The sequence below is a fragment of the Monocercomonoides exilis genome (genome assembly GCF_001643675.1).
Source record: "Monocercomonoides exilis strain PA203 chromosome Unknown scaffold3-2548433, whole genome shotgun sequence".
Classification (NCBI taxonomy): domain Eukaryota; phylum Preaxostyla; order Oxymonadida; family Polymastigidae; genus Monocercomonoides; species Monocercomonoides exilis.
In genome coordinates this window covers 357,384-370,000 of record NW_027150548.1, presented here as the reverse complement: position 1 = coordinate 370,000, position 12,617 = coordinate 357,384, and the positions used below count along the sequence as shown (strand labels likewise).

The 12,617-nt window shown below is 37.0% G+C and overlaps 1 protein-coding gene across 1 annotated transcript; it reads right to left on the bottom strand.

Annotated features, from left to right (window-relative positions):
* Positions 1-2,610: 2,610 nt before the first annotated feature.
* MONOS_10859 (uncharacterized protein) lies at positions 2,611-10,848 on the bottom strand (the record flags this gene model as incomplete). The annotated part of the gene is made up of 1 exon (XM_067863338.1): positions 2,611-10,848. The coding sequence occupies one exon, from the start codon at positions 10,846-10,848 to the stop codon at positions 2,611-2,613; it is 8,238 nt and encodes a 2,745-aa protein (XP_067735062.1).
* Between the last annotated feature and the right edge of the window lie 1,769 nt (positions 10,849-12,617).

Below are 12,617 nucleotides of genomic sequence, written 5' to 3'. Positions count from 1 at the left end.
CTTTTTTGCTATACTTTTAGCTTTACACAAGCCTGCGATAAATAAAAAATAACCAGAAATGTTTGAAATGTTTTAATTTCCTTATTCTATATTTTTTTTTCAATATTTCTTGTTTTACAAAAAGATCAAGGATAATAATAATTTTTTGTTTTGATCATTGACTTGCTGCTTTTCCAGCGAATATTTTTTATCGGAAGTTTTAAGCTTTCATATCATAATACATCGTTTCTTTTTTATAAGTTGAACTTGTTTTGAACTTTCACAACTTGTTTTTTTTTCATTTTTTCTCATTTCACACATTTTTTCAAAAAACACGATTTAAAGGACAAATATGAATTTGTTTTGAAATTTATTGAAATGATAAATAAACATTATAAAAATAAAACGATTCTTGAATGAAAAAATGATAATTTGTTTGTTGATGTTTGGTAATTATAATAACAAATAAATCATATATACTTGCTTTTTTGTTAATATTCTTGAAAAGTTCCTTTTCATTTCAAAACTTAATACAAATAAACGATAATTAAGACTTTGTGTATTTTTTTCATTTATATAAAATTTGACATAAACACTTGTTAATATTAATAATCGTGTTTTAAGCAAAAACAGTGAAATGAGAAAAAAAGGTCAAAAATTAAATTGAAAATGTTGAAAACAAATTAAAATTATAATATAGGAATGTGGAATGCTGATGCTGTGGCTGAAAACATTCGGTATGAAATATTCGCTTCAAAGTCAGCAAGTCTTTGATCTGGGTCCTAAAATTAATAAAAAATTTAAATATTTTTTTTTAACATAAAAATTTCAAGTTTTTTTCAACAGAATTCTGAAAAACAAAAATGTCAAGAAGTCAATTTAATTTGTTTTTGTTTTCAGCCTTTTCACAAATCAAAAAAGCAAATATTAGTTACAAAAAAAAGTGGTTGAGATAAAAAATAGAGGTCAAGATAAAATGGGCACCCAATGAAAAATTCTGTATTTTCTTCAAATAATTTTCATTCATTTTGACAGAAAATATTAAATTTTGAAGTTCATTTGAAAAGAAAATGAATTCATTATCATATAAAAGAAAGAGATGATATTAATATTTTTACCAAAGAAAAAAATTTTTGTCTATTGGGAAAAAAATTCTAAATTTTTATTTTTCAATAAACGTGATTGAAATTTAAAAAAATATTTTTTTTTTTTTTTGTTATTCCATAGAATGAATTTTTTGAAATTTTTATCATTTCAGTGATGATTTTCGAAAAAGAAAAAAAAAAATTCAAAAAATTGATTTGATTCATATTTTTATTTAAAAAAAAGTTATTTGAGTAATAATATTTGAACGATTAAAAAACAACTTGAACTTTTCTGAAATCCATTCTCGAGAAAAATTAAAAATTTCAGTTTTAAATGAATTTCGAAAATGAAGTATTCTTTTTCTAAATCGAATTAATAAATTACGAATTTGAATAATCAATTTTTGATTTTGAATTATTCTTTTACGAAAATGAATTATTTTTTTTCGAATTAGAATTGTTTTTGGTGTATATTTTTCAATAAATAAATAAAACATTTTGAAATGATTTTCAAACGAATAACAAAAATCAATTGATAATTACATCTTGCTTTTCAGATAAGAGGCATTTGTATATCAGAATCTCCATCAATCTTATCCTTTTCAATCGCCATCATAAATCTGTGAGCCTTGAAAGGGAAAGAAAAGAGGAAACAAACACATTTCTCAATCTCCTTCCCCAACAAACTCACAAATCGATGAACACATCTTCAAGGTGATAAATATTGACTTCAAACAAAAACATCAGAAATTACAAGAAAATGTTCAAAGAAAAACAGTCACCCAAAACAACGCAATGGCAAAAAAATCTCAGGACAGCAGCCAATATCACATCATCATCAAATTGTGCTTTGGCAAACAGTGCAACACAAACTCGTCCATGTGTGAAACGAAAACGAAAACGAAAACAAGAAATTAACCTCCTCAATATAAATGCGAATTAAAAATCAGTCTCAACCAAAATAAAGTTGCTGAGCATTCTTTTCTCCTCTCCAAGCCACATGCTGCCAATGCTTCAATTGAAAGCATGCTCGCAGCTGTATGCTCATAACCTCATTTGAAAAACGTTGTTGTATGTATATAAATATAAATTTAAATATAACAATAAAGAAGAAGAAGAAGAAATTGCTGGAAGGAATCAACAAAAAATAAAGATTGTGACACTCAAACATCTACGCAAGATATATGCCTATTCAAAAGAAGACTATTTATCACACGCACTCCAACCTTCATTGAAGCACTTTTCAAACAAAATAAGATGTGATTTCTCAACAAATCAAACTCACACAAAAAATATAAAAAAACACTCAAAAATCACTAAAATCTGAAAAAACTTCAAATAAACGAAAAACAAAATACAATGCGAAAGCAAAAGCAATCAATGAAAATATCTCTTTCATTTTCATATTTCTCAAATTCATTCCTTCATAAAGCAGGATCTGCTAACGCACCTTTCATCTCAGTGTGTTCTCATTCACAATTCTCACACATTTTTAACTCTTCTTTTAAATCATTTCCCCTTTCATCTCATTTTTTTCTCAATTGCATTATCCTTCATTCTCTTTGTTGTCATCCCCTTCATTCCCCTCTTCTCTTCGTGTTTCCACCACCTCCACTGCATCTGACATCGTCATCACCAATGCATCCTTCGGGAAGTGCGAAATCAGCTCCCGCTTCACTTCCACAAGCTTCATCCTCCTCGAAGCCTCCTGCTCCACACACCCTTTCACAACACTCCAAAGCGACGACCCCTCTGCACCAGCCATGTTCGGCATCTCAAACATCCCAATCTTCTCCCCTGCCACCTCTGCCGCATACTCCCCAAACGGAATCTCCAGTGTCAGGCACTCCCACAGCATCATCCCAATCGAGAAGGCCACCGACTCCTTCGTCGCATCCCTCTTCTTGTTCACCTGTAGCTCTGGCGCCTTCCACCTCAGGCACTCTTTTTTGAAGGCATCCTCATCCTCTTCAAATGCTGATGAAGGCAGTGAGTCACTATCATCATCATCATCATCACTGGCAGATGTTGCAACTGTTGATGAAGAGATGGATGATGAATCAGAATCATCATCTGATAATAAATCAGAATGCATCACGATACAAATGACCATGTGCTCAGAAAACAAAACAATGTGTGGACTCAGATTGGCAAGTGACTGAAGTGGATTTTCCATCTCGTCAAATGAATGGAGTGCGAGATTAGCCACCCAGAACAGGATTTGGGCAGCTGTCTGCTCTCTTTCTTTCAAACTCCCAATTGCCATCTCTTTTGTCTTATTCCTTCCGTGAAGCAGCATGAACAGTGAATCCCTCAAATCCACAATCAGCTTTTCATGAGGAGATGAGCACGCCATTGCATCCACCAAGTTCGACATCGATGAGGTGGTTGGACACAGATCCTCACCTCGAACAAATGTCGAATCTGAATCAGTAGAACATGTCGAAGAAATTGATGGTGATGGTGATCTCTTCCTTATCTCTTCCTCCTCTTCTTTCTCCAATGCCCAATCAGGGATCTTGTCTGAATCTCTTCCCAGAATGTATTCTGTTGAGCCACTCTCACTCAGCAAATGCTCTGATGACTCAGAGTGCCCCAAACTTTTCGCATACACCCTCTTCTTTATCCTCTCTTCATTCTTCTTCTCAGCTTCCCTCTCAGCCCTCCTCCACTGTGCCTCTGGTGACATCTCCATCGTCACCATCTCAATCAACTTCGGATCCTTTTTCACTGTGTCATTCACAATCTCTCTCGGATCTTTATTCTCATTCTTTGCCTTTCTCCAACGAATAGTTACAATGACAGACACAATCAGAACAATTAATAGAATAGATGCCATAATTATAACAATTAGCAACAAATATGATTTTCCTTCTTTCCTTCCTTCAACAATCCTTTCATCTCCTTTTCCAACACTTTCACTCCTGTTCTTCAAGATAAATGGATCTGTTGATGAAGGAGAATCATCTTTTCCAAACACAATACACACACTAACTTCAGTCTCTTCTCTCACTTTCTCCAATTCAGAACATGAAATAATGGAATGAATTTCATTCTCTGACACAAACCCTTCTTCTTCAATTCCCTTTCTCACTATTTCCTCTTCATCTCCATCTTTCATGCTTATCTTCAGCGACAAATTGCAAGGAAGAAGAAGCTTCCCACGAATCATCAACTCCAAATTCCCATTTGACCGTGTTAAATTCTTCACCTCTTCCAAAAAGGGGATGAAAAATGATGATCCTCTTTCTGAAGTAATCCCTCCCAATTCGCATCCCCCATCCAATATCCACAACGATGTATTTTTCTCTATTCCATCTCCCCCTTTCACGCTCACAACATCCAGTTCGCTATTCCCTTCACAAATCACATTCCTTCGGGCTGATGGATATCCCTCAATCAATGGATTGTTGTTCTCAAACTCTCCTTTCTCAATCTTCACATTCCCTCCACTCACCCACAACCCACCTCCCTTGCCATTTCTGATTGTTGTTTCCCTCATCTCCACTTTGCTTTTCTCAACATCAACCAATGACCCATTCCATTTGCACAATCCTTCTTTTCTATTGTTTTCTTCATTGGCAACCTCGATTTCTGTTTCTCCATCAAACACACATGCATCAACCCTCACATCCTTGGATTGTTTAATATGCGTCATGCTTCCCTTATCCTCCGAATTCACACATTTTTCAAATGAGACATTCAACATGCTCACCTCTTTTTCAGCATCTTCGATCCTAATCACACACCCTTTCAACAACAGAGTCAAATTCTCAACAACTATTTCTTTCATCACCACTTTCGCCTTCCCTCCAACACTCACAACATTTCCCTCACATTCGATATTCGATATTATTGTTTCATCAATTGTCATATTTGATTCTTCACAAAATGAAAGCACCGATATTGTTGAATGAATATTCTTGAATGTTGTCTCTGATATCTTCAATTCTCCACTTTCTACGCTCACAATTGAACTGTTCAACTTCATTTCTTCGGTTGTTGAATAAGAAAAGAACTCGCATTCTTGTATTTTTGTTATTCCATTCTTCACTTTCATGATGAAGCTGTGAGTCGCCTCAAACGAATCTTCAAACTGGAATGAGCACCTCTCCACAGAACATTCATTCACAAACTCCATGATACAATCCTTCTCAGCCGATTTCTCAATCTTGGAGTTCAATCGAACAATCGCCAGTGTCTTTTTGAATGAATTCACAACCAGGTCTCCAATCACACACTCTTTCGTCACAAACCCTTCACACTCAATCAGAATCGCATTCATCACCCCTTCTTGGATGTGATCAACCCCACAATTGATGCTCGCACATGGGCTGCTCTGTGTCCCACATCCTCCCCCATCACTCCCACTTCCATTCACAAACACCTGAGCTGAGTGAAAGAATGTGACAAGCGGAATTAGATCAACATCAATTTCATTGATTGGATCCCTCCCACACATCGAGTTCTCCTCCTTCAGTGCTTCCTGGCTGAAGTCCAATGAAAACAGTTTTTCATTAACCTGCGAGGCAATCGAATCACATCGGATGAACACATCCTTCCCCGCAAATGCATCGTTCATCATGAATCGGATGTTCTCCAATCTCAGCCCTAGTGGTGGCATTTCGGTGTTGGAGCATTCCCCATTCGGATCAAGTGCATCAATCATCATCCCTCCTCCCCTTCCATTCACTGTCGAGCACACACACATCCCAAATGAGCATCCACTCACTTTCAACTCTGACTCCCCTCTCTTCAAACACACCTTCATCCCTCCTCCTTCTTTGCTTCTCTCGCTCATGCACTTCGTCAGCACACACCCTTCCACCACACATTCCATCCCAATTGAAAATGATCCCACACTCATCACACTTGCCCTGTTCTCTAAACATGTGATGTTTGTGAACGAGGAATCGTTTACCCTCACAATTTGTATTGTGTTTTCTTTTGCTTGATCGATCAACATGTTTGATGGCAATGACTGACCCAGCGAAAGAAAACTGTTTCCTGATATTGTTGTATTAGATATCGTCATATTCATCACATCAGCACTTTTCACATCTGTTGTGAATTCCACAAACCCTTTTGCAAGATTGAACTGAGAAAGAGTGACATCCACAATCGTCAAACTCCCTCCATCCACTTTCATCAAACAATATTTCGTTTCTTTTGTTGAATCCTTGCAAACAAATGAGCATCTCATGATTGAAAGTGATGTTGCCGAGGATGTTGAGTGAATTAATGATAAATGATAAGAAAATTCATTTAGCAGAGAAAATAATAGGTTCGTGAATGAAAGATGAACATTCGAAACAACCATCGATTCACCTTCTCCACTTGCATCCATTTCTCCCACTTTCAAAACTGTCCCTTTCTTTTCTCCTTCAATTGTCACAACTGGAGTTTCCATAAGTGAAGGAGGTATTTGAAATGATATTTCTCTGTTCAGTTCTCCTGTTCCAACAATGTTGATACGTGATTCGCCTTCTCCAAGTGAACCAAATCTCAGAGAAAATAAGTGATCAACTGATGAACATGGTGCTTCTGAATATCCACACCCACTAAAGTCTCCTCCCTTCCTCTCAGAAACATATCCATCCCTGCTCCAATTATCCCACAAATATACAACAAGTGGAATCACATATCCCTCCTCTCCAGTTGTCTTCCTCTCCCATCCACACAGCTCATCCAATGATTTCAACTCCTCTTCATTCATCTCCCATTTGAAGAGCTCCATGTTCACAATCTCACTCAGATTCCATCCTGAAACAAACACATTCTTCCCTTTTAATGCGCTGCACCCAGCAAATGTCATGCTCTCTAATGAAAATGTTCCCATTTGATTTGGAAGTTCAATAAATATCCCTCCTCCAATTCCCCTTCCTCCTTCCTCTCTATCCTCTGATGGAACTTCACATCCTGATAATTTCACTCCTTTCATTCTCAATATTCCTCCGTTCCCCACTGATATCATCATCCCTCCTCCTTTCATCTCACTTCCACCTGAACATCTCGAGGATATATTGCTTTCTTCAATATTCACACTTCCTCCTTCTTCCTTCATCACAAAATTCAGACATCCTCCTCCATTCCCACCTGTCACTTCCACTCCACTCACTCTGCTGTTCAATATCTCCAATTTCACTCCATCACTCATTGATATTGGTGATTTCCCATTCATTGTAACCAACCCTTCCATCGCAAATCCATCCACAACCAGCCCTCCTCCCTCAATACAAATCACATTATATCCTATCTTTCCATCAGTCAATGCCTCTCTCTCAAATGAAACTGAACAGCTTGTAATGTTGAGTGTTGATGTTGAATGAATGAATGCACTTCTCCTTGATTTCAACTGACCTTTCACAACAAATGAAAGTCTGCTCATTGTCAGTGAACTCGAACATCCAACAAGCCAATCTTGTGTATCTGATCCTTCATCACTCACATTCACTCTCATCCTCTCTCCATCGGATGACACTATTCTGCCTGAAATACTCACACCAAATGATGGCCCTGTTATTTCCTTGGTTATTGATGAAGATGAGATAACTTCTATTTCTTTTGAACTTTCACTTATTCTTGAGTTCGCGCAATAATCAACTGTCAAACACCTGAATCCATCAAATCCACAATGGTTGTGGTCCTTCCCATTTCCTCCACTCCCATCAACAAGCACTTTTGTACCCATTGTGCACAAATACACAAACAGTGGAATCACTCCACTTTCAATTCCTTTTTCACTTCCACTCAGTTTCAACACATCTGATGGAATTGTTCTTGCGTCAAAAAATGAAAATGAGCTGTTATTCACTTTTGACTCCAACAACACTGCACTCCCACAACTCACAAACACATCCTTCCCATATGAGGCCACATTCTCAAGCATTATCGAAAATTGAACATTCTGTCCAATTGCAAAACCACACTCTTGACTCATCATTGTGACAAATACTCCTCCTCCTTTTCCATTCGAGTCTGTTTCATTCTCTGCCTTGCATCCATCAAACGTGGTTGATTCATTAATCGCAACATCTTCATCATTGCCAATTGAAATCTTCATTCCTCCACCAAAACCATTTTTCTCTTCAACAACGCATTCACTGAATGTGCAATTAGTGATTATAATAACATCAACAATAGAAGTGTCAGAATTCTCGTTTTCCTTTTTGTCACAACTCCTTTCCAAACAGCTTCCTCCTCCATTTCTCCTCGAAATTCCAGTTAGAACACAATTTGATAATTCTGCTGAACTTTCTCCAGCGCATCTGATAATTGGATCTGACAAGGTATTCATTGGTCCTTTGTTCGAGAAGCCTGCCATGTGCAGCTCTCCTCCATCAATATGAAAAACACAGCATTCAATTTCATTCAACAAGTTATCAGTGGATGGTTCAATTGAACAATCGCTGACACTCAAAACATTTGAAGAGGAAATGACGAATGATGAGGCTGGAGAAAGAGATGATGGGAGAGAAAAGCACAAATCTTTCAGCAATGCTCCAGATGAAATGTGAATCAAACATTCTGAGTCAAACTGAAGAGCAGGAGGCACAACAACCTCAACAGCAGTGTCACCAATTGTGCCTGACACATTCCAAAACTGGCTCTCCATCACAACCTCTTCACAGAGCACAAATCCATTTTTGATTCGGATTGTTCGTGACACAGCCCCATACCACAACTCAACCACTCTCTTGATCGATGAGCACGGATACTGCTCCAATCCACATCTGCTGAAGTCCATGCTTTTCTCTCCTCCCACAAATCCAACATCCCCTGCTTCCATCATAAATGGAAGAAGTGGAACACATTCCTCCCTGCACCCATCCTCAAATCCCAATAAGTCTCTGTCTGCCATTCTCTCAAACTCAAAGCCAAATGTGGCCTTGTTCACAACATCTCTCAAACACTTTGCATTCACAAATATGTTGTTTCCTTTTTCTGCTTGGCAATTTTCGAAAGAAACATAACGGATGCAAAAAGCACAATTCCCATCAACAACATCTAGATAAATAGCTCCGCCATATCCTCCAACTCCATATCCCTTCCCCACACAGCTGCAACTGCTGAATGTTTCATTTTCAATATTTTCGATAACACTTTCACTTGAGACATTCCCAATCTCCATCTGTGAGCCTTCGCTGAGCTGAATCCACATCCCTCCTCCACACCCATTCTCACACTCGCAATTCCTCATCATTCCTCCTGAGACATTCACTTTCATCCCATTCACCAGATTCCCACAAATAACACTCCCATCTCCACTCATCCGAGAAATTCCATTCACATTGACTCCCTTCATCTGGAAAGACAATGAGCTTTCACCTCTAATGCCGAATGCTGGAACAGATGAAAACGATATTCCATTGATCTCAACAGAATCAAAACTGACAGACCCCTTTTGGACAATCATCAGCGATGCTGTTAAAACACTGCCTTCTTCATTTCTCAATGTGGTGATCACGCACTCACACATATTCAGAATTCCTTCTTCTGCCAACACTTCCATCAGATGAGACGATGGATTCTTTCCACAAACAAATGTCATATTTCTGAAACTTCCCTTTCCTGAGCCAATGGCCACCAACGATTCTCCATTTGGTGATCTGTTGAGAACAACCACTTGTGCTTTGCCTTTCCCCTCAAATGCAATCCTCATTTTCCCAACATCAAATTTGTTTTCTTCATAATCCCCAAATTCAATGATCACTTCATTGCCACTTCCATCAGCATCCAGCACATTCATTCCATATTCAATTGTTTTGCATCTCCTTCCATATCCATCCCCTTCCTTCACAAGCCCACAGGCCTTATGATCCAATCCTTCCTGTGAGTTCACAAACACTGGGTTGAAGAAGACCTTTGGTATCCAATTGTCATGTTCTATTGATCCTTTGACAATTCTTTTGCTGCTTGCATTTGTGCGTGAACGGCAATGCGTAAATGTGGTTTCCACAATATTTGTCCATCCTTCAGCAATAAAAACATCGTGGCCTGTGTTTGCAGCCGTATTATTTGAAAAGAAACAAAATACAACCAGAGAATATGTGATTCCTGTATGGCTGTCCCAGCTTATCCCTGCTCCATTATTCTCACTGTATCCATTGCAAATTGAACTGTCAGAAAGCGTGATCGCTCCTTGATTGTAAATTGCAATGCTTCCACCTCCATTTAATTGTGTTGTGTTCTTTCTGCAGCTAAAAAAGTTACAGAAATCAATAATTCCACGATATTCATTGTGATCAAAGAAAACTCCACCACCAATGTGTTTTGTCGAACTATTTGAACAATTAATACTCTTCAATGAAACAGTCGAAACATAACAAAAATCAATGCAGCCGCCTGAAGCTTCCGATGAGCAAGAATCAAAAGTTGAGAGAGAGATTGCAAAATTTTTTCCGTTTTCTCTGCATCCAATCGCTCCTCCACAATAAGCTGCGTGATATATATGAAATTTGCACAAAGTGACATTCAATAGACCAGAAGAATTGAAAAGAATTGCACCACCACAAGAATAAATTGAATCATCTGTTGACACATTATTGAAGTCGCATTCAACAAATGTTGCATCACCACTGCTGAAAGTTTGCCTTGTCATATTTTTTTTTCCAATCACTGGATCTGTATTTTCTCTCCGGACGCATTGAGAATACGATGAATTCCAAGCAAAGAAATGATTATATCCCGAGTGCATCCCCTCAACCAATCCTCCACCAAGTGGAGAATCCACTTTCTCGACAACGCATCCAGCAAAAGAATAATCATTTTTCGAGTTGCCCATTGAATTGTAATTGTTTTGGATTCTTGCTCTTTGTGAGATATTCGAAAAATGGCAGTTGAAAACTGATATTTTCCAAATGTCTGTACTTGCCAAAAGAGAAGTTGATCTCCCAAGGGAAAATGAAGAAAAATCTGAATCAATGATTTTCAAGTCTTTTTTCGTTTTCTCTGAACTCATTTTATCGCAACCAACAAATGGTTCGATAATTTCAGCAAATTCAGCACTCATATAAGAAGTGTTGCTCAAAATCAAATAACCTTCATTCAGAGTGAATAAATAATCACTTGATGCTCCTCGTTGATAAACTGAACAACAATGAACAAGAACTGTGGATAAGTCGTTGATGAGCATGAGAGATCTTCTCTCTTCTTTGAGAAATGATAAATATTTCATTTCACAACTCGAATTTCCAAAATTGACCATCGCCATCACAGTGGATCTTTGATTGCGAAAAACTCTTTTTGAATCACCAATTGTCTTTAACTGCCAACTCACATTTAATTCATGATTGTTCAAATCCTTTAATTCTCTTCTTTTTTCTTTTGAAAAATGATCACTTCGTTTTTGCATCAACACCAGTGTTTCAGCATCTTTATCAGTAATTTTGTATTTATTCACATTATCATTTGCATCGAAGCTATGATTATTTAATCCATCAAGAATTTCGTCTGAGCGGTCGTAGGATAATTGTCGATTCAAAATATGTTCATTTGGAGAATAGACATTTAATTTCAACTCATTGGCCCCTTGTTCATCAACAACTGCAAACCCATTCAGCAATGCTGCACAAGTGAACAAAAATATCAAGTTCATTTTGAATGTGAATATGGGTTATGAAAAATTAATCTCTCGCTTTTGTTTTGCAATAATGAAATGTTCATCAGTGCTTAAAAAGCACTTCAAAGTTATTGTGCGAAGAATTCAATTAACCATTATAACTTAAATTGCAATCAATGTTAATAAAAAATGTGAAGATTTCTTGATATCTACTTTTTCTTGACCTTGCTCGATAATAATTGAACATAGCATAATGATGTATTTTCTATTCAAAAAATTATTGATGAATGCATTTGTTTGTTTGTATTTTATTTTTTATTTCGAATGTATCGTGAATGTGAAGCAAATATTTCATTTTGTAACTTAAACATTGCCACAGAAGGTTGAAAATCAGTGTCTGCATCTCTTTAAACAACCACGAAATATGAACAAGCACTTCTCCATATGATACAAACAATCCTTTTCTTCGAGAAACATTTTACTGGATTTGAATGTTGTTTCTGAAGAGAACGCATCGATAAAGCCTATTGAAAAACATGATGAGCCGTTCATTACATTTTTTTGCTGTATTATGAAAGTTACAAGGGTTCATTCAATGATGATTTCAACAACAGCAGAGTGCTTTCAAAAGACGACTCATCGTTCCTTTCCAAAGATTATTGAAATAAACATTTAAAAGTTTCCGTTTTAATGAAGTTTTTTTTCAAAAATACAGTGAAGGATTGTCTCGCTGAAACGTTGAGCATTTCGATCCATCTTCAAATTCACTAATAGTCCAGCAAATACTCAAATGTGCTTCATGATCGGAGTCTTTGATAGCTCTCTCTTCATCATTCATAGTCTCCTTTTTTTGGTTTTTCTTCAATGTCAATATGCTGATATGATGTTTTTCACAAGGAACGACCAACTGAATTCAAAAAAATGAGTTCTTTTTTGGAGCAAAATATTAAACGTGAGCATTGACAGAACAAAAATAAAAGAGAGGAGGGCAT